Raw genomic sequence first — 26,458 nt, 5'->3', positions numbered from 1 at the left:
GAGCAATATATGAGAGCAAAGCCTGAGTGCCGTCAGGTGTGCCCAAAAACCAAAAAAAAAAAAATGTCATTTAAACATAAGCAGTTTAACTTAATATTCCCAATTATTAGAAGCATTGTGTAACTAACGTCCTGCTCTATCAGAGATCAACTCAGACTAGCTTTCTTTTCAGAAAATTTAAGAGTAAAGAAGCTAACTCACAGCTTGTAAATACCGAAAAGACAAGACGGGGCCACTTAATGCCCGACAAGCAGTACTGTCTTCAAAATCTCCTTCTTCAAGCAAGAATTGCTGGCCTTTAAAATGTTCCTTTTCATAGGCAACCCACCTAGAAATAGAGAAGATAGCTGAATGAGGCTTTCATAAAAGTAGGTTAAGGAATCAAGAAAACCATGATTAAGCACCACAACTGCATATCATCACTTTTTTATTTATTAATATCTCTATTTAAGCATCATTGTTATAGGCATATTTGTAAGTTGCGTTTCAGTCAATAAAAAGTACACCCTTCTTCACCAGTACAACCTTCTCACCACCAATGCCTCCCATCTCTCTCCTCTGTACCCCCTGCCTATCATCACAGTTTAAGGCAAAACACTGGTCATTTGGCCATTTACAAAGAGAGGAAAATTATGTTTGTGAATTACTTTATAGTGTAGGTGCTTTTTCCAACTGAAGGTTAACTATTAGACAACTATAAAAGGAGATGTAATCATTGTTGAATAAAAGCCCTTGAATGCTAATAAGACCTGCCCATTTCTGAGAGGGGTCTTTGGTGGGCAACAGTCATTAAATGTCCACTAAATTTAATATACTAAATGTTCATGATATGACTTAATACCTCATCTTAATATGGTAGAATTATTTGATTAAGGCAAGTTTTTGTGCTCTGCTTAACTCTGTATGCATGTGTGCGTGTATTGGTCTTAAAATAGTAAAGTACTAAAGCAAATACTGAAAATATAACTCACACTCCACCGATGACACGAATTGATCCGATTCCAACAAAGTCCACATCATTTTTAAAAAAATTAGGGACAGAATCAATGTGTTCATTAAATTCTCTGGCTTGTCCATGGAAGTGAGGTTTTTCATAAATAATAATCTGGAAAGTAAGAAATAAAACTTTTGAACAGAAACATATTGATTACATGCTAAGAAGACAACATAAATAGGGCCCACTTCTATTTTTCACTGATACCACAAGAAATATGTGATTCTTATCAAGCATAAAGGCAAACTTAATTAATAATTGTCATATTAATAATACCAAAGTAAGATAACATTGCCTGATTACCTAAATCATAGGAGTACCTCCTAAGGGGAAATCTAACTCTCTTAAAACTAGAACTTGAATAATCATTCCAATATATATTCCTCTGTTTAAGACCTAATATAGATCTGCTCACAGTTGTTGAATTACCTGATAACAGTAAAATTTGTTGAAGGTCCAGGGCATACTGATCCTTTAACTATTATTTGAAAAAAGATATGCTGTTTTTTATAATACTAACTATACCTATGGTAATTACTGTCACCAAGATCAGGCACATTCTTGAATTTGAAAGAAATCCCCCTAAAATAATGACTAAAAAGCAATGATGTTTTTATTCTAGCTTTGATAGATAAAAGGAGAAGAGTAATTACAGAAGACTGGTTTTGTTTGTACATTTGTTTGAGGGCAACACCTGGCAGTGTTCAGGGCACACTCTAGGTTCTTTGCTCTAGAATTATTCCTGGAAAAAGTCTCTGAAGACATTTTAGGGTTTCTGAGATTGAATGTGGGTTGGTTACATGCAAGGCAAGCATCCTGTCCATTCTTCTATCTCTCTAACTCCAAGAAAATGTTTGCTTTAAATTTGGACAGATGTATTTCTCTTCTTTTTTGGGGGGGTTGGGTTTTGGGGTCACACCCGGAAGCACTCAGGGGTTACTCCTGGCTCTGCACTCAGAAATCACTCCTGGCAGGCTCGGGGGACCATATGGGATACCAGGATTCGAACCACTATCCTTCTGCATGCAAGGCAAACGCCCCACCTTCATGCTATCTCACTGGCCCCCTCTTCTTTTTTTTTTTTTTTTTGATCCAGGTGTCATTTTTTTAATACTCTGAAATGTGCAAATCACTCCTAGCAGGCTCGGACCATATGGGATGCCGTTTGTTCTAAATTGGCTGCAAGCAAGCCCGCCAATATGCTATCTCTCTGGCCCCAAAAATTTAGACTCCGTGATTCACAATACTTTTTGTTTTATTTTGGTTTTTGGGCCACACCTGGCTTGCTCAGGTGTTACTCCTAGATCTGCACTCAGAAATCGCTTCTGGCAAGTTTGGGGTACCATATGGGATGCTGGGGATCAAACTCGTGTCAATCCAAGTTCAGCCTGGTGCAAGGCAAATGCCCTACAGCTGTGCTATTGCTCTGGCCCTCACATCTCAAACTCTCAAATTCAAGGAGACTAAATCAGAGGTCATGTTTGGAGTTCTATGCTTAAGTGTGTGTCTATCAGGTCATGAATTTGAAGTCTGAAGTACATGATAGGAAATATTTGGCGAGCTTTTGAACATTTTTGACAATACCCAGGTTTGTGTAATCCAGGTACTTAAATATTTTATATATGAGTAATTCCAACAAAAGCCAAGGAGTAGTACATACGTAAAATCTGATACTAATTTTAAAAATGATTCTACTGAGGGTAGGAGAGCTAGCACAGTGGCAGGACATTTGCCTTGCAGGCAGCAAGTCTAGGACGGATGGTGGTTCGAATCCAGGCATCTCATATGGTCCTCCGTGCCTGCCAGGAGTAATTTCTGAGTTCAGAGTCAGAAGTAATTCCTGAGTGCCACCAGGTGTGACCCAAAAACCAAAAAAAAAAAAAAAAAGATTCTACTGGACTGTAATTGATATCATCTGTTATTGAAATCCACTGCTAAGTAGGAAAATTTCTTAAAAGATTAAAAATAAAATTACATGATCCAGTGTATATTCTTGGACTCTCCCAAGAACACAAACAAATTAATTCAAACATATACATGAAAAACAGCTTGTTCATTACAGCACTGTTCATTTACAGTAGCCAAGAACTGAAAATACAAATAAAATTGTGGGGCCAGAGAAACAGCACAGCAGCAGGATGTTAGCCCTGTGTGCAGGCAACCCAGGATGGATCTGGGTTCGATTCCTGGTATCCCATATGGTTCCCTGAGCCTGACAGGAGCGATTTCTGAGTGTAGAGCCAGGAGTAACTCCTGAACGCCACTGGGTGTGGCCCAAAAACAAAAATAAAAACAAAAAACCAACAACTAAATGAAATTGTGACATATATATGCAATAGGGATACCCATTATATATTTATTCATATAGCAGATATGTAAATAAGGAAAGATGAAATTTTGCCTTTTTCTATAAACTGAGTGAAACTAGAGGTGAAGCAAAATAAATCAAGAGGAAGGGAGGACAAATTCTGGATGATCTCTTTCACATGTGGTTTATATAAAACCAAGGAAGGAAATGACAGTGGAAAACAAAAAGAAGCCCTTGGGATTCTGACAACAGGACTATGGTCAGTAAGCGGAGGATGGGCAGGCATGGAGTTTGGAGCAATGGGAGTTTGGAGCAAGTGGCCTAAAGTGGAAGTTTGGAATCTTAGGTGGGGGTGGGGAGAAGTGGTACAGAAACTTTGTACATCAAAAGCATAAAACTAAAACTATATTTTAAAATCATACTATCTCAATAAGAATTAAATATTTTTTAAAAATAAAACTGTTTAGCTGACATGAAAACAATAACTTTTCACCATGTTAAAGTTGTAGTTTATAAAAAAAAACAAATATTCCACCTATGTAACTGAGAGATAAATTCTATAAATTACAAAATTCAGGAATTAAAATCTACTTAAAATCTACCACATTTCTTCCCTGTTTGTAGGTGGTTATTGAGTTTGACTGAGCCTCCAGTGCAAACCTCCATATCTGCATATTAACCCAACTCATTCATAACTGGGGCATCAGGAACCTTGAGTATGGTCAATTTCCCCAACATCATTAGCTTGCTACAAAAACATATATTTTTATTTTCTAATAGTTCGAAGTACTTAACGATTAATATCTAAACTCTTTAGCCAGCCACTAGTTTGTTCAATATTTACCTTTAAGTTCATAGGCATTTCCACTTTTAGTCCACCCTTAAGATAACAAGAAATTTCATTAGATAAACATATAAAATATTCTAAAGTACAATATGAAGAGATGATTGGTGATAATCACATACTAGTTAAATTTAAGTTGCAGTAAATTTAAAACTTTAAGTAATGAAAGAGGGGATAGCTCGAGTGGCAAGAACACATGCCTACATTATGCAAAGTCTCAAGTACAATCCTTGTCAGCCTCTACCTACACTATTACTGCCAGGAACTAGCCTAGAGTAGCTCCTCTGATGCACTGCGCTTCAAACACTGTGACGAAGGGATATTAGTAATGGCTGTGGTAACTGTGAAACTGCATCTTAAAAACCAGCATTACCAGCATTAAAAATATACAAAAATGAAAAGACTTCATTTGGCCTAGCAGATTTAAAACAATATACTAAATAGGTTTTTAAAATTTTGTCCAAACTCATTTATTGTTAGGCTTTTTAAAGTAGAACACTTTTTCTTCCAGTTTCCATCAACACCTCTTATCAATGTCTCTGTGACTTCAAAAGCAATCCTCTCCTAAGAGAAACACAAAATTTATCATGTCGGTGCTTTTAGTGATATTTCACAATATGCTTATTTGTTCTGTCTTGACTTTGGATCAGACTTAGCAATGATCAGGGGATGTTCCTGGTTCTGCACTCAGAGATCACTCCTGGTGAGGTTCAGAGAACCATATGGGATGTGAGGGATCAAATCCAGGTCCGGGTAAAGCAAGTGACCTGCCCCCTATACTCTCACTCTGCCTCCACATTGTGCTATTTTTTATAATCCATGAGTTTTCCCTGGGTTTCATCTTTCAAAGGCACAGAACAACCAAAAATAATATTCACGTAGCTAACATTTAGTTGAGTAATTTGCCCTAACAAATGTTTGCAACAATATAAAGCTTTTAGTATAATTATCTTTTTAAGTATCTATTGACAAAATTACCCGTTTATTATAAATCTGGGCTTATTTTTATCCCTAGAAGAGTATAGTTTCCTAGATTTCTTTCTCTAGTAAATTACAGAAAATCTGGAGCACAAGGAAATATTCAAAATTTTCACAATATTAGGATACTGTATACACTGATGGCACACAGCACAAAATAGAAATTCAGACATCTGTCTTCTAGAAAACATTAAAATGTTCTTACATGTATTTCCTGATAAAAATTCAATATAAAAATAAAAATATTAAGGTTCTAGAGGTACTGTTACAACATTGTTGTTGTGTTCTGTTTTTTGTATCATGTGCTCCATGTTTTTGCTCGTTCCCTAAGCTGAAGTCTAGGAAATTATGGTTTCAAAGGTTCTGCTCAGTCTCTGTTGTCAGAATTGGGCCTCTGCACTAAGAAATCTTGATTTTTGTAGGAGACCTGAGCTATAGCTTAGGGTAGGGTTTTCCTTAATGTCTCAAGTCACGGTCTGCCCAGTCACGGTTATCAAAGTCAGTTTTCTGTAGTTAGTGCTCTTATTTTTCATAGTTCAAAGGACGATACATCTTCTGATTTCCACTTAGTGTTAGGTGATATGAAAGGACCTCCAGGTCTTAGGTCAAGTTGTCATTTCCTCGATGTCCTCATTGTCATATTAACACTGGTCCTAGGCCTTGTCCTAGGACCTGCGCAAATACCAAGATTGTGTACTACAGTGGCCTTATTTTCTCATCCACAACCGAGAGGAAAGGTTCCAGACACCACAAAAATAAATAAATAAATAAATAAATAAATAAATAAATAAATAAAACCCTGGGATATAGCAATGAGAAGGTATGGACTCAGTGGTTGTTCCCTTGACAATATGCTTCAAGAGTGGAGAAACCCTGAATTTCTTAGGCCACGGGAATTTCCTTCCTTCCCCAATACTTACTGTGCCTATACAAAAAAAAAACAACAAAAAAAAAGTGGTGGGGTAACACCAAGCCCTGCCACTGCACCTCTTTTTCTGGTTTTGTTTTGCTTTATTTTTTGTTTGTTTTTTGATATTATCTCACTTCTCTTTTTTCTTCCACTTTTTTCTTTCTTTTTCACTTTTGTGGATATTATTCGGTGATTTTTTTCTTTCTATTTTAGTAATTGATACCAAGTTTTTTCTTTTCTTTTCCTTAACCTTTTTATCTCCAACAGAATAGCATAACTTGAATCATTCAGCCTCATAAATTGAGGGGGGAAAAGAATGATACCAGGACCAGTCATATGAACACGTGGTATAAATGAAAGATGACCAGACTGGAACACCAAACAGAATAGATACCCAACCTATAGCAAGCTATAAGGTGAAGACCAGTTACACTAGGTTTCTGGGGTGTAAAGGTGGGATATGTGGGAGACAAGCTGGGAACAGGAGTGGAGGGAGGACAACCTTGATCATGGGAAAGCCCTTCATTCATTGTCACTATGTACTGTAAATAATTCTGTGTAATGAACTTCAGTCACAATTAAAAAAAAGAAAATAAAGAAAATATTGCATAAATAGTGTACTCTACATGCTCATTTCTTAATATTACAGTAGTGATTTATTTCTAAATTCTTAAGGCTTTTAGGAAAACCTTGTTTTGAATTTTAAATCTGCTTACCACCTGAAGTGGATGTAATGATTTAAATTCTGCCGAAGAAATTTCAAAGAGTCCATGATCTTCCTCCAGAACTGTAGCTTGTCCCTTAAAATTAATATCTGGGTAGGCAAGCCAACTAAATAAGAAATGAATGAAAGGTTAAATTTAATAGAAATACTTCCATCTATTTGGTAGGAGCTCTATAAGAGTTCAAAGTAAAACTAACTACAAAAAAAAAAAAAAAGAAAAAGTAAACCACCTTCACAGAATAACATTAAACAACTAAAATATATTCTAGGTGACTTTTCCAGACATAGTAGAGTTAGATTGAGTAATTAGTTCTTACATTAAAACACTACCCTACCATATTTTTAAAGCATTACACATTACCCTACTTAAATTCTCTCAGATTATAAGGTATGAAATTAAAGTTATATTCAAGTGGCACTGATTATCAGAATCATTTCATGTTTTCCTTTGCTTTTTAAAATTGGAACATCTAGGGTAGATTTCACCGGGTATTTTTCATCTTGACCTATGTTTTAAGAATGAGTATCATTGCTATTTGTTGCTTCAGGTATAGCCTTTGAAATCAGATTCACAAAAGACCCACAAATTTTTCAGTAAAACTGACAGTCATAGAATTCACATAGATGGTCAATTACTGGGTCTGCCAAAGAATTCTAATGTATGATTTGGGTGATAAGATATATTTTACAGTGACTCCAAAACATACACCATCATTAGAACAGATGAGAACAATGAATGAGAAGAAAGAGATATATAGTGAATCAGAACTCACCGATTTTGTGATTCAACTAAGATATTATTGAAAGAAGACAGAGTTCAGACTAATAGACCTAAATATATCTACTAAACTAGAAAGGCCTGGAACCAAAACAATGCTTACTAGTTGATAAGATATTTTTTTTAAAAAAATCACTCAACACCATAAATATTACTGTGAAAGATTTGTAATTCACTTTGGTCACAATAAAAATTATTTTTTAAAAAGTCACTCAAATTTCTGCATTTATAACATGCCTATGTCTTACTTGCTTGGCAGAAATAGAGGAGTAAAAAACAAAAAGACATCATGTTCTTGACATGAAGTCAATAACTAGCACTGAGACAATCTAGAAATAGTGTGAAGTCCAGAATTTTAGATCAGGAACCACTTTTAATTTGTCAATACCAAAATGCTATGAAAAGACATCTATTAAGATCTACATTTGGGAATCCCATTCCTTGTGGGTCACTTATGATGACACATATGAACAATACATGTTAGTGGTCATCATTCACTGTAGTAATGAGAAACTGATACATACACTCCCGACTTCACAGTGAATAACATTGTCTTAGGGATATTGAGCTCTTCTAAATTGGGAACCGCTCGCTGTATGTAGACAGGACAACTTGCTGGGTCAGACTGTGGGCAAAGTTCTATCTCAGGAATGCTGCAATCCTGGAGGAAAAAAAAGAAAGGACATTGGAATCATCTAGAGATACGCAATTTAGTATTCACAACATCCTGCACATGTGGTTACAATAATTCTCATTGTTAGTTGAATTTCTTCACAAATCAACAAAGGAAATATTGTTTTTCCTTAATCAGGTTTTAGAAATAAATTTCAAATTTTATTTAAAAATTTAAAATTGTAAAGTTACACTGATAATAAATATTGATATCTTTAGTAATATTCATTTATAACTAACTTTACAAATGATTAATATTACTATATTAAATGTTACCCTAATTCCTTTTGGTATTTTTTAAAGTCTTGTTCCAGTAAGCCAATGTTCAAATTATTAAACTAGTTGAGTGCCAAAAGTCTGTAGCCCTCTTTATTAGAAGCATAACAAAGTCACAGGGAGGAAGGAAGTAAAAGAAACACTGATCTCATGGGGGATATAACAAATACAGAACAGAGAGGCACTATACCCCTCAGCATATAATTTACATTGACAAAAGAAATAGGAATTAAAGAAAGGGTAAAGGAAATCTGTTTTCCTACTTATGAGATTTTATTTATTTTCCTTAGTATGCATTCAAGAAGAAAGACACTATAAAATTCTACCCTATTCTCTATCACATATATCCTATCAAACTTTTCTTTAATAACTCATTCTGTATTTTTCTTTTTATTCTTTAAGAAAAAGACACTATGATTTACAGTACTGTAAATAATAGTTTTAGGCATGCAATGTTCCAACTCATAACCATTACCAGTGTCTGTGTACCAGTGTCTCACAGTTCCCTCCCAGCTATCACCTCATCCCCTTGCCAAACTCATTTTCTTTGCCTATAATTTTTTGTTTGTTTGTTTTTAAACTTTATTTATTGATTGATTGATTGGTTTTTGGGTCACACCCACTGGTGCTCAGGGGTCTCTCCTGGCTCTGCACTCAGAAATTGCCCCTAGCAGCCTGGAGGACCATATGGAATGTAGGGAATTGAACAGTCTGTCCCAGGTCGGCCACATGCAAGGCAAATACCCTACCACTGTGCTATTTCTCTGACCCCTTGATGACTACAGTTTGTGTCTCATGTTCACAATAGGGTTAATGTTTATATTTCTTATGTGTATAGTTACCACCACTTACCATTAAAGTATCCAAGACATTTGTTCAATATCCAGATGGTATCTCCAATGCACTTCATTATCCCTTATACATACTAAAGCCTTACTTAGTACTGTTTTGTAATTCAAGGACACAAACCAGCTGTCAATTGAAACCTTCCATTTCCTTGTCTTGTTTCTCTATATACCAGATGAATGAGATGAATAACTCAAATGTCATGCTTATTTCTTTTATGTCTTTTATCTGTTACCTTCAGCAAGACCCTTTGATAATGGACATAAAACATAAAAAACTTTTATCTTTTATAAGATGAATGATAATATATATCTTATTTTAAACAGGAACGCCTTGAGCTTTAATTATAAACTACATTATCAGTTAAGTACTAATTAGTCCTTATAAGTGGGCTTGTTAGAATACAACTTTGCCCATCATACTTCTTGACTCAAGATTCAAGCATATGTAACTAGTATTTCATTTGCTTTTCTATAATATGATGGTAATCTTGTCATCTACACTAGCTCCCCATAACTCCTCTGTCACACCAGTGTCCATGATATAGATTTACTCCCTGATAAACCTTTATGTTTGGTATGTATTTCCCCATAACACCCAAAGAATTCAGTTTGTGTTTTTTATCACATACTTTAAAGACAAGCTCTAACTTATAAGAACATCATTTTAGAGAATCAGACCATGATTATTCTTACTTTCTCTGAAATAACAAATGTGCTTCTGTGTGTATCCACACTCTATTCTCAGTACTCATGAGAGTTTAATTATACAACTCAAGTTCAGTGGCATAATCCTCAACTAGACCATGCAAAATGGAAATGATTATGCGCTAAAAATAGATGAATACAATAACTGATACTGACAATTATTTGCCTAAATAAATGTATTTTTATTATAATCAGATCTACAATTTTAAAACTATAATTTCTTGAGGAGTTTTGGAGTGTGGGGTTGGGCCGCACCAGGTAGTGCTCAGGAAATCACTCCTGGCAGGGTTGGGGGGGCATATATGGTATCAGGGAATGTGGTTAGGCTATGTACAAGGCAAGCAGTACATCACCTGGCCCCAATTTTCTAATGTTCAAACTCTCTAAATTGGGCTCTTGCTAGTCACTACTAACTATTCCTAGTATTGAAAAAAAATCAAAGTACTTGTTTTATTTTCAGAAAGTGGTAATGAAAGTCAATAAAGCATAAAATAATATCCTTAAAACAAGTATGTTTCCGTCTTAAGTGTTATAGCAAAAACAGTTATAAATGTCCAAAACAGTCACTAGTCAATCTTTAATTCTCCTTTGTTTTGGATAATAGAAGCCAAGTTACATTATCCAAAATATTGCAATATTAATGTTCCCCCAGGGATCTGAAGTACCATAACAGAATTTATACTTAGTGTCTCAAACACAAACAAGTTTCCTCTGCATTGTGTCATACAAACAATGTTTGGGTGGTGTACTTTAAAAGGGAAAATGCTAAAAAGTACTATGTAAGTCTACCACAACACAAAAGGAAATAGCATAACTACAAAAGAAAACCACTGACTAATAATGAAAAATAAACAAAAAAAATACAATGCTTATATTCTCAACTATCTTTACTGAAGGCCCCATTTTTTCCTCTAACTGGAAAAGATTTTATTGATAATTTCCATATTATTCATGCTAGCTACTCACAGAAAAAGTTTCTTTCAAGTCTTGGATAATACTTCATGTAAAAAACTGCCAAACATTAACTCTTAAAAAGCATTTATAATAATTTAGCAACCATAAACAGTTTACTTAAGTAGAGAAATGTTCAAAAGACTTTCTCATAAACTTTTCTAGTCATGTTATCCTTTTCAAATGTAACTTCAAGTTAAGACTAAAGTAGTTAGTAGGAATGAAGACAAAGCTATAGGATAAAAAAAGAGGATAAAATTAGTTTGTTTGTTTGTTTTTCAAAGCAGCAAGGCAGAAGTGATAGTTTAGTATGCAGGGCATTTACAGATGGCATCTCATTTACAGATGGTTCTCCAAGCACCTCTAAGAGTAATCACCATCTGAGTGCAGAGTCAGCAGTAAGCCTTGAAGTTGGGTGTGGCCCCAAAACAACCAAACATAAAATGTAGCAGGCTGGAGAGTTAGTACAACAGGTACTAACTACCCATGGTACCCAAATCCCGCCAACGAGCGATCTCTGACCATATAGCCAGGAGTAAGCCCTGAGCACTGCCAGATATGGCTTCCCAGCAAGACAAAATTAAAACACTAAGAAAATTTACTTAGTCCAATTTATGTAACTGTCTCTTTCTTCTAGATTCATTAATAAAGGCACAACATTAGTAATTTAAGGCAAAAGAAAATGCCACTCTTTTTAAAAAAAATAAATGCATAATTAACTAGACATTTTTCATATTCATTATTTTATTTGAGGAAAGAAAACAGTTGACTTGAGATTAACTGCCTTAACCCAATCCCCAATTAGCTACACAGGGGACAAAGACGACCCTTTGGTCAACTGCTGATAATGATCATATCTTCTGTGTATAATATAGCCAAGTGAAGATTTTTGTAAAACTATTATATTCAAAGAATTTTAAAGTTTTGATTATGTAATTAGAAAACTTAAATGTAGCTTATAAAGTAAAATAAAGTTAACACAGACAAAAAAGATGATTTTGGAATGATAACCACCACCATTAAAATGCAGCTATCAATTTTGGCAGAATTTTGACAAGGTTGGAAAAAGGAAGCAATCTGGTGTCTGATTCTTTGTACAACATTTAGAACAATACTATGTGCCAATGACTTAACCACTCAATGCTCAATAGTTTTATTTTCCTTCCTCACTAAAAGTTGTTAGCTTATTCAAAACATATGGGTACTAACACTACATTATTTAAGACTTAAGGAACAAACAATAGAAGGAAAAATGTATGACCATTCATTCTTGCAACACATTCCCCAAAATGGCAGATGTGAAAATACTCTTGTATGGAGCCACGGATTTTTTTGTTTGACTTTCAGAGGACAGGGAGGCTGCTGAAACCAACATTTTCCCCACCACTGACCTGGCATTATGTTTGATATTCACAAGTGGGAAAGTACTAGGTACATCTTTGAAGATCTTGCCTACAAATAAAAGAAATTTCTAGCAAATTAGCTAAATAAACGAGCATTCAAAAACTGTGTCAGGCTGAGTTAATAGCGTGTGGTTAATTTTTTCAATGAAAATACTACTTGGTATGGTATAGCTATAGTTTCTGTAATACCATAAAGCTACCAACATTCACCTTCATAACTGACAGCAGTGAATCCTGACAGAAACCCTTCAGATCTCCTACTCTGTTCGAATCCTGTTTATTCTCAAAACTTCAAGCAGGGCCGGAGTGATAACACAGCAGCAGGGTGGTTGCCTTGCACGCAGCTGACCCAGGATGGACCTCAGTTCAATCCCAGGCATCCCATATGGTTCCCCAATCCAGGAGCGATTTCTGAGCACATAGCCAGGAGTAACCTCTGAATGTCACCAGGTGTGGCCCCAAACCACACAAACAAAATCAAAACTCCAAACAGGTACCACTTTTTCTAGGTGTTTCTTCAACAATCCACCAGTAGGTCCTCCTCAGCACCTGACATACCATTTGGTCGTATGACTCAGCCATCTCTGCACTGTAGTTGTCATCTTCACAAATCTTAGTTTCATTTCTAATCCCACCTATTAGAGTAGTGTTTCCAGGTGCAGACCAAACAGGTCACGTATAGGTTTATAGCTCTGTGAAAAGTACTAATTCATATATTAACTATCTTATATGAAAGGATTTTTTATGCCATCTTCATTTTTCTATATTTTATGTGAAATTTTCAAGTTTAGTACGATCAAGTAAAATGGTCATAATAGTCTATCTCAATTTATACTTTTTAATCATCTAAATGAAATCCCTATGCTTTGAAAAATATACATGGCTATGAATGTCTTAAGTATTTGCTCTGCATCATATTATTTTGTCTCTGAAGGAACTCTGAATAATACATGGGAGGATTCTGTCCTTATCATCTCTCTTCTAAACCAGAACTTTTCCCACTCATTATATTTCTCTATTCATAAACCTTTTTGTGCAAGACATTTTTACATAACCCCATGTATATAAGTATATAAAATACATATGCAAATGTACTAATGATCATAATGGAATTTACTTTAAATCATTTTCAAGTTATATGATCCATATGCAGTTGTGACTCACAATTTAGACAGTTGGTTCGAAAAGGGGGTTTCTTTTTAACTTTTCCACTCTCCTTTTCACCTGAGAAATGTAGGTGAGTACTGACAGAAATGCCTCACATTGTTGATTTTGAATTAAGTTTTGATTGCTGCACATTCAGAAATCTTTTATAGCTTCCAAAGTATTCTTTTTTTGTTTGTTTCTTTGTGACGCTCAGGGGTTACTCCTGGCTATGCACTCAGAAATCGCTCTTGACTAGGGGTGACCATATGGGACATTGGGGGATCAAACGGCGGTTCATCCTGGGCTAGTGCTAGCAAGGCAGATGCCTTACCTCTAGCGCCACCTCTCCGGCCCCAAGTTTCCAACGTAATCTTTTTTTGTTTGTTTGTTTTTGGGCCACATCAGGGGGAACTCAGGGGTTACTCCTGGCTGTCTGCTCAAAAATAGCTCCTGGCAGGCACGGGGGACCATATGGGACACTGGGATTCGAACCAACCACCTTTGGTCCTGGATCGGCAGCTTACAAGGCAAACACTGCTGTGCTATCTCTCCAGGCCCTTCCAAAGTAATCTTAAACCTCAGATTCAATTATCCTCCACAATTTAAAAGTAAGGATCTAAAATCTATGATTACACAGCCCTCAAAAAATTTTAGATTTTCCTTATTTTTGTATTAAATATTTTCAAAGCAGAAAATCTTAAAGTAACACCTTCATTTCCGCCCCACCTTCCTCAATATTTTTCATTACTCATTACTCATACACATATGTACATACATATGAAAGTATGTTAAGGAGTAAGAACCTATATTAAAAATGTGTGTATGTCCAGCAGTGTTTGCCTTGCAAGCAGCCGATCCAGAACCTAAGGTGGTTGGTTCGAATCCCGGTGTCCCAGATGGTCCCCTGTGCCTTCCAGGAGCTATTTCTGAGCAGACAGCCAGGAGTAACCCCTGAGCACTGCCGGGTGTGGCCCAAACCCCCCGCCCCCCAAAAAAAAGAAAAAAAATGTGTGTATGTCGTAGGTATAACACTCCATGACATTGAGACTAAAGGCATCTTCAAGGAGGAAACTGCACTCTCCAAGCAAGTGAAAGCAGAGATCAATAGATGGGAATATATTAAGCTGAGAAGCTTCTGCACCTCAAAGGAAATAGTGCCCAGGATACAAGAGCCACCCAATGATTGGGAGAAACTATTCACCCAATACCCATCAGATAAGGGGCTAATATCCAAAATATACAGGGCACTGACAGAACTCTACAAGAAAAAAACATCTAATCCCATCAAAAAATGAGAAGAAGAAATACAGACACTTTGATAAAGAAGAAATATAAATGGCCAAAAGGCACATGAAAAAATGCTCCACATCATTAATCATCAGGGAGATGCAAATCAAAACAACTATGAGGTACCACCTCACACCACAGAGATTGGCACACAACACAAAGAATGAGAACAAGAAGTGTTGGTGAGGATGTGATGAGACAGGAACTCTTATCCATTGCTGGTGGGAATGCCGACTAGTTCAACCTTTATGGAGAGCGATATGGAGATTCCTCCGAAAACTGGAAATCGAGCTCCCATACGACCCAGCTATACCATTCCTAGGAATATACCCTAGGAACACAAAAATACAATACAAAAACCCCTTCCTTACACCTATATTCATTGCAGCACTATTTACCATAGCAAGACTCTGGAAACAACCAAGATGCCCTTCAACAGACGAATGGCTAAAGAAACTGTGGTACATATACACAATGGAATATTATGCAGCTGTCAGGAAAGATGAAGTCATGAAATTTTACTATACATGGATGTACATGGAATCTATTATGCTGAGTGAAATAAGTCAGAGAGAGAAAGATGGAGAATGGTCTCACTCATCTATGGGTTTTAAGAAAAATGAAAGACATTTCTCAACAATTTTCAGAGACAAAAGAGAGGAGGGCTGGTCATTACAGCCTACCTCACGATCCTCATCACAAAAAGTGATCAGTTTAGTTAGAGAAATAACTACATTGTGAACTATCCTAACAATGAGAATATATGAGGGAAACAGAAAGCCTGTCTAGAGTACAGGTGGGGAGGGGAGGAGGGATATTTGGGACATTGGTGATGAGAATGTTACACTGGTAATTGGGGGTGTCATCTTATATGACTGAAACCCAACCACAATCATGTTTGTAACCAAGGTGTTTAAATAAAAATATTAATTAAAATGTGTGTATGTATTTGGATTTTCATATCTAACATTTTTTAAAAATGCATATTTCTACTACTATGTACCACTTTGTGGGCCATATTATAGATGGCATTTTAAGTTACTGTCTGCTGTCCAGTATTTTATATGTACTTGACCAAAAGAATATCCTTAAGTTCATCACAAATTAATAAATCTAGCACAAATAATTAGCAACCATTTCTAAACATTGTTAAACCACAGTACAGTCTTATTGTAAAAGAAACAAATCAAAAGAAGGGATATCAACAAGTCAGTTACCTTTAAGACACGTTTGATAGAACCCAAAACAAAGTTCTTTTGTGGATGCTTTCTGCTCTGAAGGATCCAATCACGATTTAAAACTTTTTCGCCTTCTTCTAATACACATTTTTGACCTTGGAAATATGGTTTCTCATATACAATCCAACTAAATAAATACAAAATTAATTATAAGTTATAATTAAATTTCTAATAATTAAATCAAAAATTCAAATGAAGGCCAAGGCAATAGTGCAGCAGGCAAGGCATTTGGACTGTACCTGGCTGATTTGAATTCAATCTCCTGTATCCCATACTGACTCAAATGCATCATAAAGAATAATTCCTGAGTACAGAGCGAGGAATAGCCCCTGAGTATTTCTGGGTGTGGACTCAAAACCAACCAGACAACAACCATAAAATTGAAACAGCATTTAGAAATTGGCTAGTGTATATACATTTTTGAATCAACTCTTTTCCATTATTAATATAAAGTACTATATTTGAAATGATGACAAGTGCCAATTAAAAATATCTAAGAATAGAAATCATACAAATTCAGAAACATCTTAAGTCTAACACCACAACCTAGGCTTGTATTATGTATATATGCACTTTATAGTTGTGCAAACTATATATTTATATTGAAAACAGCTCAAAATTCTTTTTTCTGTAATTATTCAGCCACTGAAAAACAGAACGTATGTGCATTTTATTAAAAGACATACAACTTTTAACATGAATCCTGATTAGTGTGTAACCCAACCACAATGACAAAGAAATTCTGATATCAGCATATTCATGGAAGTAATAAATAAGTTTTTCTCTCAGTTTTAGACCACACAAAAAATCCTTCACTTGTCAACATGTCAGTTATACAAATGATTTTAATTATGTGGCCTTCACATTCCTTAGCAGCTCACACATTTTAAACTAGTTTCAAAAGTTATGCTTCTTTCCGTTGAAGCCTTGACTCCACTTGCCAAATCTATCTGGCCCTTGATTAACTAGGTGGTATAAATTAGGTCTTGCTACTTACTTGTTGTAAGCATTAAAACCCATCTAAATTTTCTTCCAAAGAAAATAAAGTGAACAATTAAGTTTAAAACACTAAAATGTTTGAAAATGTCAAAAGTGAGTAAAGAAAATCTGACTTAAAGAAAAGCTAATATAAAAAGCTAAAAACAGAAGGAAAGAGGCTGGAGTGCTAGTACAGCAGTAGGGCATTTGCCTGCATGCGGCAGACTCGGATGAACTGGATTCAATCCCTGGCATCCCATATGGTCGCCTGAGCCTACCAGGAGCGATTTCTGAGCACAGAGCCAGCAGTAAATCCTGAACACTGCCAGGTATGCCCCCCCCCCCAATAAAATAAATAAAAACAGAAGAAAAAATATTAGGGGATGGAAGTGAAGGGGCAATGTTGGAAAATTTTAAGTAACTTCTTACCAGCCCCTTACAACTTTAATCAGCACCCCATTTGGAAAGGACCACAATGTAGCATCAGGAATATTACAGTAGATCTCTTGCTTATCTTTACTTCCATGGACATCATAGATAATTATCTGCAACATAAAAGTAGACACAATGACTAATATTAGAAATTTTTATATTTCAAAGAATGTCCTAGCATACAAAAAAGTAAACTATACTGTAAATAAAAGGTATATATTACTAAAGATGCTAAATACTTGTACAAAATAATCCTTTTAGGATTAACAGTGTCCAAATTCTCCAATTCTCAGAGTAGCCCCATATCTCCTATTTTATCATAATCTACCTAGAAATATTTGCTTACCTTTCCGGGTCTTGGGTTACACTTCAGAGTTTGTTTATCAACATTCTGAAATGATACAAGTGGAAGAAGTAAGTCTTCAGAAACATCAATAGAAACATAACTTATTTTTCTCAGCAGCTATAATAAATCCAATTTATCATAAATGCTACACTTGATGACCATTATGTTCTAACTTCTCTAAATACTACAGGAAATTTGGAGGTATATATAAATAATATAATGTATTGTCTATATCATAGAGAGGCCTTTACTAGGAAAGGAGAAAGAGATAGTCACACATTATTATTATGAGTAAGAGACAAAATTAAACTCAGAGGTAAAGTCTAAGAAAATGCAAGACTACAGATATCAAGGGAAATGGCACCAGCAAGGAGGTGAACGTACAGTGAGGTTCAAAGAAATTCTTTGATGAAATAGTACTGAGAAGACAAAATAAGACCTTATAAAATAAGACAAAAATAAAACCTTACAAAATAAACAAACTTTATTTTAAAAAAATGTAGTATGCTAAGTTGGGGAAGTAGAGAAAAAAATACCAGCCAGATATTCTGAGAAAAATATATTATGGCAAGTTAACACAGGGTGTGTAACTAGAGCAAAAGGAAACAAGACAAACAGAACTTTGGAGATTTGTTTTTACAGTGTGAAAAGATCCCAGTTGATTTGGTAGGCAAACTGGGAAAATCATTCAAGAAATATTTCTCAAATTCCAATATTTCTTTTAAATGACTTTACCTTGTAAGCTGGTTGGAAGACAAGCCTTGTTATTTTCCTTTTTTATTTTTAATTAAAAATTCTTTCACAATGAATGTACACAGTTTTATTTAGAAACAGATAGGCACTTATTTGCATTATAGAATATAAACTTTGGGGCCGGGCGGTGGCGCTAGAGGTAAGGTGCCTGCCTTGCCTGCGCTAGCCTAGGACAGACCGCGGTTCGATCCCCCGGCGTCCCATATGGTCCCCCAAGCCAGGAGCGACTTCTGAGCGCATAGCCAGGAGTAACCCCTGAGCGTCACTGGGTGTGGCCCAAAAACAAAAACAAAACAAACAAACAAAAAAAAGAATATAAACTTGGCTTACACTCCATAAAAATAGCCAATATTCAAATTCAAGACAGCTGGTCTTCACAGGACACAGTTTGGGTGTGGGGCTACTGTCTACCAGTTTAGGCTTGACTGAACCCAAGCACCATATCTATGGACACCATTAGAGATTAGCACACCTCACTTGCTGCTGAGCATCCTGAATCCAGAAGTGCCATCTCAACAGATGAAGATGAAGGTTTGCTTTCTAAGTGTGTGACTTTAACACCTGGCCTGACTTCTCTGCATAAACCACCAAATGGAAAAACGAAAAAAAAAAAAATGGTATGACAGGGGAGTTGTTCTGTTTGTCATTTACTTTTGAGGAAAAATATGCAAAAGCCCTGGGGCCAGAGAGATATAGTACAATCAGTGGGTAGGTGCTTGCCTTGCACATGGCTAACACAGGTTAGATTCTTAGCACCCCATAGGATTCCTGAGTAGAGAGCCAGGAGTAAGCCTTAAGCACTATTAGAGGTGTTCCCCTAAAACAAAACAAAACAACAAAATAAACAAAAAACCCTATCTGGTAATTTCTAAAGAAACTTCCATAATATTAAGAATGATAGAAAAAAGTCTCACTGAATATTCTGCATTAGCAATTTAAATATTTGTAAGAAATCAAATCATTCCCAGAATTAAAAACATTTTCTAATAAAAAAACTAATTATTTCCACCTATTGTCTTTTAAACTCTAATTTTTCTCAATTTAACAGTTCAACTAATACAATGAACTATGATGTTATTCAACCAAAGAATTGGTTGAATCTGATAGTTTTACAGCTTTGGACAATCTCAAAAAACATTGATTATTTTACTAAGGTTTTTTCTTTTCTTTCTTTTTTTTTTTTTTTATGGTTTTTGGGTCACACCCTGCAGTGCTCAGGGATTACCTGTCTCTACGCTCAGAACTCACTCCAAGCAGGCTTGGGGGACCATATGGGATGCTGGGACTCAAACTAGTGTCCTTCTGCATGAAAGACAAATGCCTTACCTCCATGCTCTCTCCAGCCCCTATTTTACTAAGTTTTCAGATAACACTCTGCCTTAAAGCAAAACATCGCTAGCTTATAATAAAAAGTGACTTACCTCTGTGAACAAGCTTAATCTGTCTGAGCTGTCTTGAACATGAAAATATTTTGATACTGGTTCTTGAAAATTCCCACCAAAGCAGGCTCCTTTTTCAGAGGAATGGACTTTAGAAGCTTGCAAATATTGATGATATACACTCTTTAAAGAAGAATGTAGTTTAGAAGTAAGATCAGATTTTTGTAGAAATGAGGCCTTTTCTGGCCAAAGACCAGTCTGCAGATCGGAGGTAGTAGGTTCGCTTGATGTTACATATAAATTCTTAGAAATTTCAGCCCGTTCCTGGTCTTCCTCAGGGTAAAATATGATGGAAGAATTTGACTGCTTGTAAGGAAAGAGTCCCCTCCTTCTGGCTCTCAGACTTCCTGTGTGTGTTGATTCTTCTTGCTCTTCATCCTCGTCTTCATAGTCCTCACCCTCCTCTACTTCCTGTTGGCCGTCTTCATCAAAATTCATTTTTAGACGCTCTGATACTGATTGGAGAAGTGATAAGACAGAAGAGGGTTGGGTTGCATTTTCTCTTGATTTTGTGGAGCCATGATGACCAGGTGAGATCTCATTGGATAGAACATCCTCCTGAGAGCTGTCATCCTCATAAATGGGGGACAAAGATAAGGGATAAATTTTGTACCTTTTGGCCTCCACTGATAAGAATGTTTCTGTACTATTACTGTCAAATGTCTCACCTAATTTAGCATCACTTTCAAAATGATGGATAAGATCAGTTCTACTTTCAGACCTTTCACAGGCAAGAACATGCATGCTGCTAGTGGATGTATCAGGGAAAATAAGGGAGTGTGTTCTTCTGACTTCGGCAGAAATATATGTCTCTTCTTCTTGAAGGGGTTCTTCATACAATATAGTAAAGGAAGAGTTTTCTTGTTCATCCTGAGGGATATAGGATAAATTAGATTCTTCTTGCTCACCAACCCAGTCTAGAGATCTTAAGTTGTTATCTGCTTCGATAGGAGACCTTCTTTCCAAGCTCCTTTCTGTGGTATTTTCTGGTTGAAAATCTGGTATTGCTAAATCTGGGTAGCCTTCATAATCCTTACATGATGAAGGAGATTCACATCCTTTAAAATATGAGGCAAGTCTACTGTCATGTGTTATCAAGCCTTTCTTTATTTTTGTGGGCTCTTCATTTTCCATTTCTCCAACAATTTCTTCAAAAAGTTCTTGAGATGTTTCTTCTTTCTCAAATAGGGAAGGCTTGTCCTCTAACCTCTGTGTAATGGGCATTTTTAGAGCTGACCCACATACTTTATCAAAAGTAACCACTTTGGGGTACAATTCCTCTTTCCTGGCAATCCTATCAGAATCTTCAAGGTATGTTCTTTCCTTTTCTGTCATAGAAGACATATATACAATTTCTCCCCTTATCTCTTCAGCCTCCTTTTTGCATGCTTCTTCATCTCCTAAAGAGACAGATGTTGCACTATTGTGTGTTTTTTCACCTTCTAATACATTGGAGATCATTTCTGTTTTCTGAACAATCCCTTCCAATTCCTTTTGGTACATGCTCTCCATTTCCAACATAGATCTTTCCATCTGTCCAGTGATTCCCTCAGCATAGTTTTGGTAGGTATTTGCCTCATCTAATGTCACAGAAATCACAACATTTTTCTCTGCATCCCCTTTAGTATCCACGTGGTAAATATCTTCCATTTCTAATGTAATAGGTATTGCATCAGAATTTTCAGTTTCCCTAATCTCAGTATCTTTTTGGTAGACACTTTCCATTTCTGACACAACTGATGGCACCTCAGTTTTGCTAATATCCCCTTCAGCATTTTCTTGGTAAATAGTTCCCATTTTTAGTGAAAATGATGGTACCACATCAATATTTCCAGTGTTTTCCTCATCTTTTTGAAAGGCATTTTTGACTTCTGACATAACAGGTATCACTTCCACTTTGCCAATATCCCTCTCAATATTCCTCATCTTACAAGCTTTTTCCACTCCTAAAGTGACAGGCAACCTCTGAGTCTTTTCAGTATGCTTCTCAGTCTCTGTTTGAGATAATTCTCCCATTTTAAAAATATTAATTTTTGACTCCATTTTGGCAATATTCAATTCAGCATCATTTTTATGTGTTTCTCCCACTTCTGACATAAAAGGGGCTGTCTCATATTTCTTAATATTCAACTCAGCATCTTTTCTGTTTTCTTTTCCCATTTCTAACATAGAAGATATAAACCCAATCTTTCCTAAATTTGCATCAGTATCCTTTTTGTGTACTTTCCCTACTTCTGATATTGCAAGGGGTGTGTTTTTACTACTGTGTCCTGGCAAGCTTTTTTCAGATATACATACAAGACTATCAGAAAAACTGCCTTTGGATGTTCCAGGTACATGAAGGTCATCATTCACAGATGCAGGCCACTGGAAATTTAAAACAAGTGTTCCTGCATCCTCTATTCCAGTTTTTTCCTCACACTCAATTTCCATTTTATTTTTACAGTTCTCATTGACAAACACAGGGGTTTTTACCTTATTAGTGAGGCTTTTATGTAGCATGTCCTCAGCTAGTAAAACAGTATTTGATTCCTTCAAATTTTTACTATCAGACTGTCCAGCTCCATTTTCAGAAAATGGGAGGTTTTGATAGAGAGCACTTTCTCTTCCTTTAATTAACTCTGTGTCACTACTTAAGTTACTTACAGGGAACAATTTACCTAATCCTTTAGTTTCACTAATTTTACATTTGCTCTGATTTACCACCTGTTCTGACACCAGGAACTCCCTTACTATGTCATGTGGCTTAATGCCATCAGTGTTCATAATTTTTGAAGTACTAGCTTGAAGGTCATAATCCCAGGTTTTCTTAGGAGCTTCAAAAACTTCACTTGTCAATTTTTCTTGGGCAGAAGAAATAATATCATTAACTAATTCTCTAGCTCTAACTTCTAACAAACAAGATACATTCATCCTATCAGAATCAAAAAGACTCTTCTCACCATCTGTAGACAAAACACAGGCCTTTTCTTCCCCTTTGACTTCTAGCACGTTTTCTATCCCATCTTCTTCCAAGCACTCTGCCAATTCAATCCCTGTCAGTGTTTCTGATGGGAATTTTTCAGGGACATCTCCTTTCATGGTACCAGGATTCATTATGCCGTCTGATGCTATATGCTCTTGGCAGGTGCCAACTGCTGGTTTAGATTTCAGTTCTTGCTTAACAGAATTGAAAATCTCACCAATCAATGTTTCAACTTTCTTATGTAAGTTGCTTTTGACGTCCAAAAATTGGTCATGTGTTGCCTTCCTTGTTTCTAATTGCTCAGTAGATGCTTCAGAACACTGCTGGCTGGAGCTGTTAACTGACACTGGAGTCTCAGTAACTGCTCCATTCTCGGCTCCTATGTGGCTGCCAAAATGGGCAGCAGTTGGGAAATCAGGAGAAAGATTCTCAGGATGATTCCCAAAATGTTCCTGAAATGGGGTCTCTTTAGCACCTGTTGGGAGAGACGTAGCAAATTCCAAGCGAGTATTATTAGGTTTTGGAAAACTAGTTAAGGGGGTTCCTGTATGTGAGATACTGGCAGTAAGTTTTACAGAAGCAAAATTATTTGGAAGATTAAGTGAATTAATTTCTTCAGCATTACTTATGTAAGAGAGTCTATCATTGTCACCACTTAGGAAATGAATGTTCTCTTTCTTCCTTGGAGGTGTGGTTTCCTTTTCTAATCCCAGCAAAGAAGTATTAAGAAAACTTGAATCCTCTGATTCAGAAGCATTTTTTTCCAAACTGGTATCAGAACCTAAAAAAGATGAGTTTTCTTTTGGGCTGACAGTTTCTTGAAATTTTGGATAATTATTAGTGAAGCTGATTTCTGCTACTTCTGTCAAACTAAAAGTCCTATTTCTTCCACAAAAATCTGATGATTGACAACTCACATCAACAGAGGATACAGTTCCAGATATGTCACATTTGAGAAAAGTGGGACCATAACCCAAGGTTTCTACTTCTAGTTCCTGAACACCTTGACATTTGGAAGCAGGAGAAATCTCAGATTGGCGATCCTGTATAAGTTCAACATTTGAAAATTTTGCTTTAATTTCCCTAGAACCCATCCTTTGAAGACTTTTTTCCTGTTCAACCTCTAAAGAAGTTAATTCTGATAAATCAGACTGTGCCTGCCTATTTACAATGTCTAATGTAGAAGAAAGCTTCTCTTGAAAAATTTCTCTGAGCTCTCCTTGAGGAACAGAGGTCTCAGAGAGGGCTTTAGCTTTTCTTCCTCTGAAGTCTGATTCAATAGAAGTGCTATTTTGACAATCAACTTCAGCATTTGATAAAAAATTAACAATGCTATCATTTATTATTTCCAAAGGAAAGGAATCAGAGTTCTCTATAGCTTGCATATTTGCTTTACTATTTGAAAGTTTTAAATCTGCTTTATTAGAGCCTTGAGATGAAATGGAACTGTAGTCCTTAGATAGATTTTCAGACCTGAACCTCAAGTCTTCTTGATCACTGTCTTTGGCATCCAGTGGAACTTGGTGTTTTTCCCCACAAGGAAGGACTTCTTTGGATTCAAGATTTGTAGATGAATGTTTCAGGTGAAGACAAGCAGATAGGCTATTTCTTTCTTCATTCTCAACACGATTTGTCACATCTTTGTGGCATCTTGACACATCTTGACACTTAGGAAATTGACTGGCAATGATCGCAATGTCAGCATCGCCACTTTCAATGAGTACAGAAGACCCTCCCTCCTCTTTTAAAATGAAATCATCCATGTTGTTCACCAAGCCAATTTCAGAGACAGAGGTAGGGGATGAAGCATTTACATCTGAGTTTTTACCAGCAAGAATAAATGTTCTAGCATCAGATAACACTTTGGCTTGCTTAGGATTCTCAGAGTCAGCAAGAGGTTTAGAAATGTGATTTCTATCAAGTTCCAAATTCAGTTCAGGTGCAATTTTATTTTCTAAACAATCGATTGATGCTGAGCCACTAATGTTTTCTACAGAAGCAGGGTCCTTTTGGCTTAAGCTAATATGGTGAGGTGTCGCCATCTTGCTCTGTGGCCTGCAACTGAGCTTTTTGACTTCAGTTTGGTTTTTTGGTAAGGATTCCATTTTGTCTTCTAGCACCTTTACATGACTAGATGTTGCGGGCTCACCAACTGAAGTGGTTTCGGTTTCTTGCCCAATTTCTCTAATCCCCAAAGTTTTTAGTGAGTCTTGGGCAGACAGCCTACTTTCTTCATTTACAAGCAATGTATCTGTCATAACATGTCTCTGAAGAGGAATAGTGCTGGTTTGACTGGAAGCCTGCTTCAATGAGTTACCTACTGTTTGCTTGTCAGAACACTTACTCTCTGGCACCTGGAACACTTTGCACCTAACTGATTTATTTGGAGTTGGCACATCAGTGCCTTCCTGTTTGGTAGTGTAACTTTCACCAGATTTATTATAAGAGAAAGCAGAAATAGCAGGGTTCTCCAGCTCAGTATGCTCTTCTTTTTGTACCAATGTCTCATCACTCATCAAAGAGCTATTTTTTTTAGCTGTAGTTCCTGTGGTAGTTACTACCTTCTGAAAGTCTGAACCATAAGCAACTGTGCTACTGCTACTTCTGGGACACAATGGCGAACATGTCAGACTGCTTTTAGTCTCTGAAACTGGTACACAGCTTATATAGGACTCTGAGTCAGATTGTCCAATAGCAGAGTCAGAGTGAGTCAAAGAATAAAGATTTGGGCTGCTTCTATCAGGTGCCCCAAGATCATTTTTAGTTAAAATATCTTTAGAAGCAGCAGTATTTGGCAATTTGGCGTTGTCTATCAGATGTCTTTCGGCGTTGTGATTTATTCTGCAACAAGCAGAATCTTCTAATGGGCCTTCTGGCAAATGTTCTTTCACAAACACATCTTTGTTAGCTGATGACAACAATAGAATCTTTTCATTCTCAGTCTCATGTCCAGGACCAGTCTGAGTACTTGTACTAGAGTCAGAACTTTCATCTTCTCTATCCCAGAGGTTCACAGTTTCTAACACACACTGCTGCTTCATATATTTCCTAATTTGTCTGGGGCCTTGATATGTTGCATATGTTACTGAAGGTTTTTCTAATTTACCATCCACTTGCCTGTAAAAAGAAACATCATGAGAAGACCAGAAAACGTAAGTCAGTAACATTAAACAGAATTCCTGAAATTCTGGCAATGCATATCATTTAGATACTATACTGGGAGGAAATACTAGAATAATTTAAGCCAATCTTTACTTAAAAAATAATTATAATAGTAACAACAATAATCCTCAAAACTGTGGTCTCCCTCTTACCTGATTGCATACATGCCTGTGTGTTAGGTGGGGAAAACATGGGTAAACTGAACATAGTCAGTTCTAGTTCTAATCTACAAAGGGCTCGACTGGAAGAAATTACACTGCCTTTGTGGATCATATGGGTGCTATAAATACAGAGACACAGTGCTGATTTCTCTGTCATATC

General features: G+C 36.3%; 1 protein-coding gene across 1 annotated transcript in view; it reads right to left on the bottom strand.

The window, feature by feature from the left end:
* CRYBG3 (crystallin beta-gamma domain containing 3) overlaps positions 1-26,458 on the bottom strand; it is a 137,173-nt gene that overhangs the window by 51,760 nt on the left and 58,955 nt on the right. Inside the window, exons 4-12 of the mRNA XM_049785642.1 lie at positions 19,993-26,092; positions 17,819-17,863; positions 17,470-17,585; positions 16,042-16,189; positions 8,061-8,197; positions 6,751-6,865; positions 4,147-4,182; positions 972-1,105; positions 202-328 (exon numbers count right to left, since the gene is read on the bottom strand). Coding sequence (XP_049641599.1) covers positions 202-328; positions 972-1,105; positions 4,147-4,182; positions 6,751-6,865; positions 8,061-8,197; positions 16,042-16,189; positions 17,470-17,585; positions 17,819-17,863; positions 19,993-26,092 — 6,958 coding nt within the window. The remainder of the gene's footprint in view (positions 1-201; positions 329-971; positions 1,106-4,146; positions 4,183-6,750; positions 6,866-8,060; positions 8,198-16,041; positions 16,190-17,469; positions 17,586-17,818; positions 17,864-19,992; positions 26,093-26,458) is intronic.

This window comes from Suncus etruscus, chromosome 13 (genome assembly GCF_024139225.1).
Source record: "Suncus etruscus isolate mSunEtr1 chromosome 13, mSunEtr1.pri.cur, whole genome shotgun sequence".
In the NCBI taxonomy this organism is placed as follows: Eukaryota; Metazoa; Chordata; class Mammalia; order Eulipotyphla; family Soricidae; genus Suncus; species Suncus etruscus.
Note: the sequence above shows the minus strand (reverse complement) of the source record. Positions and strands in the feature narration are given on the sequence as shown.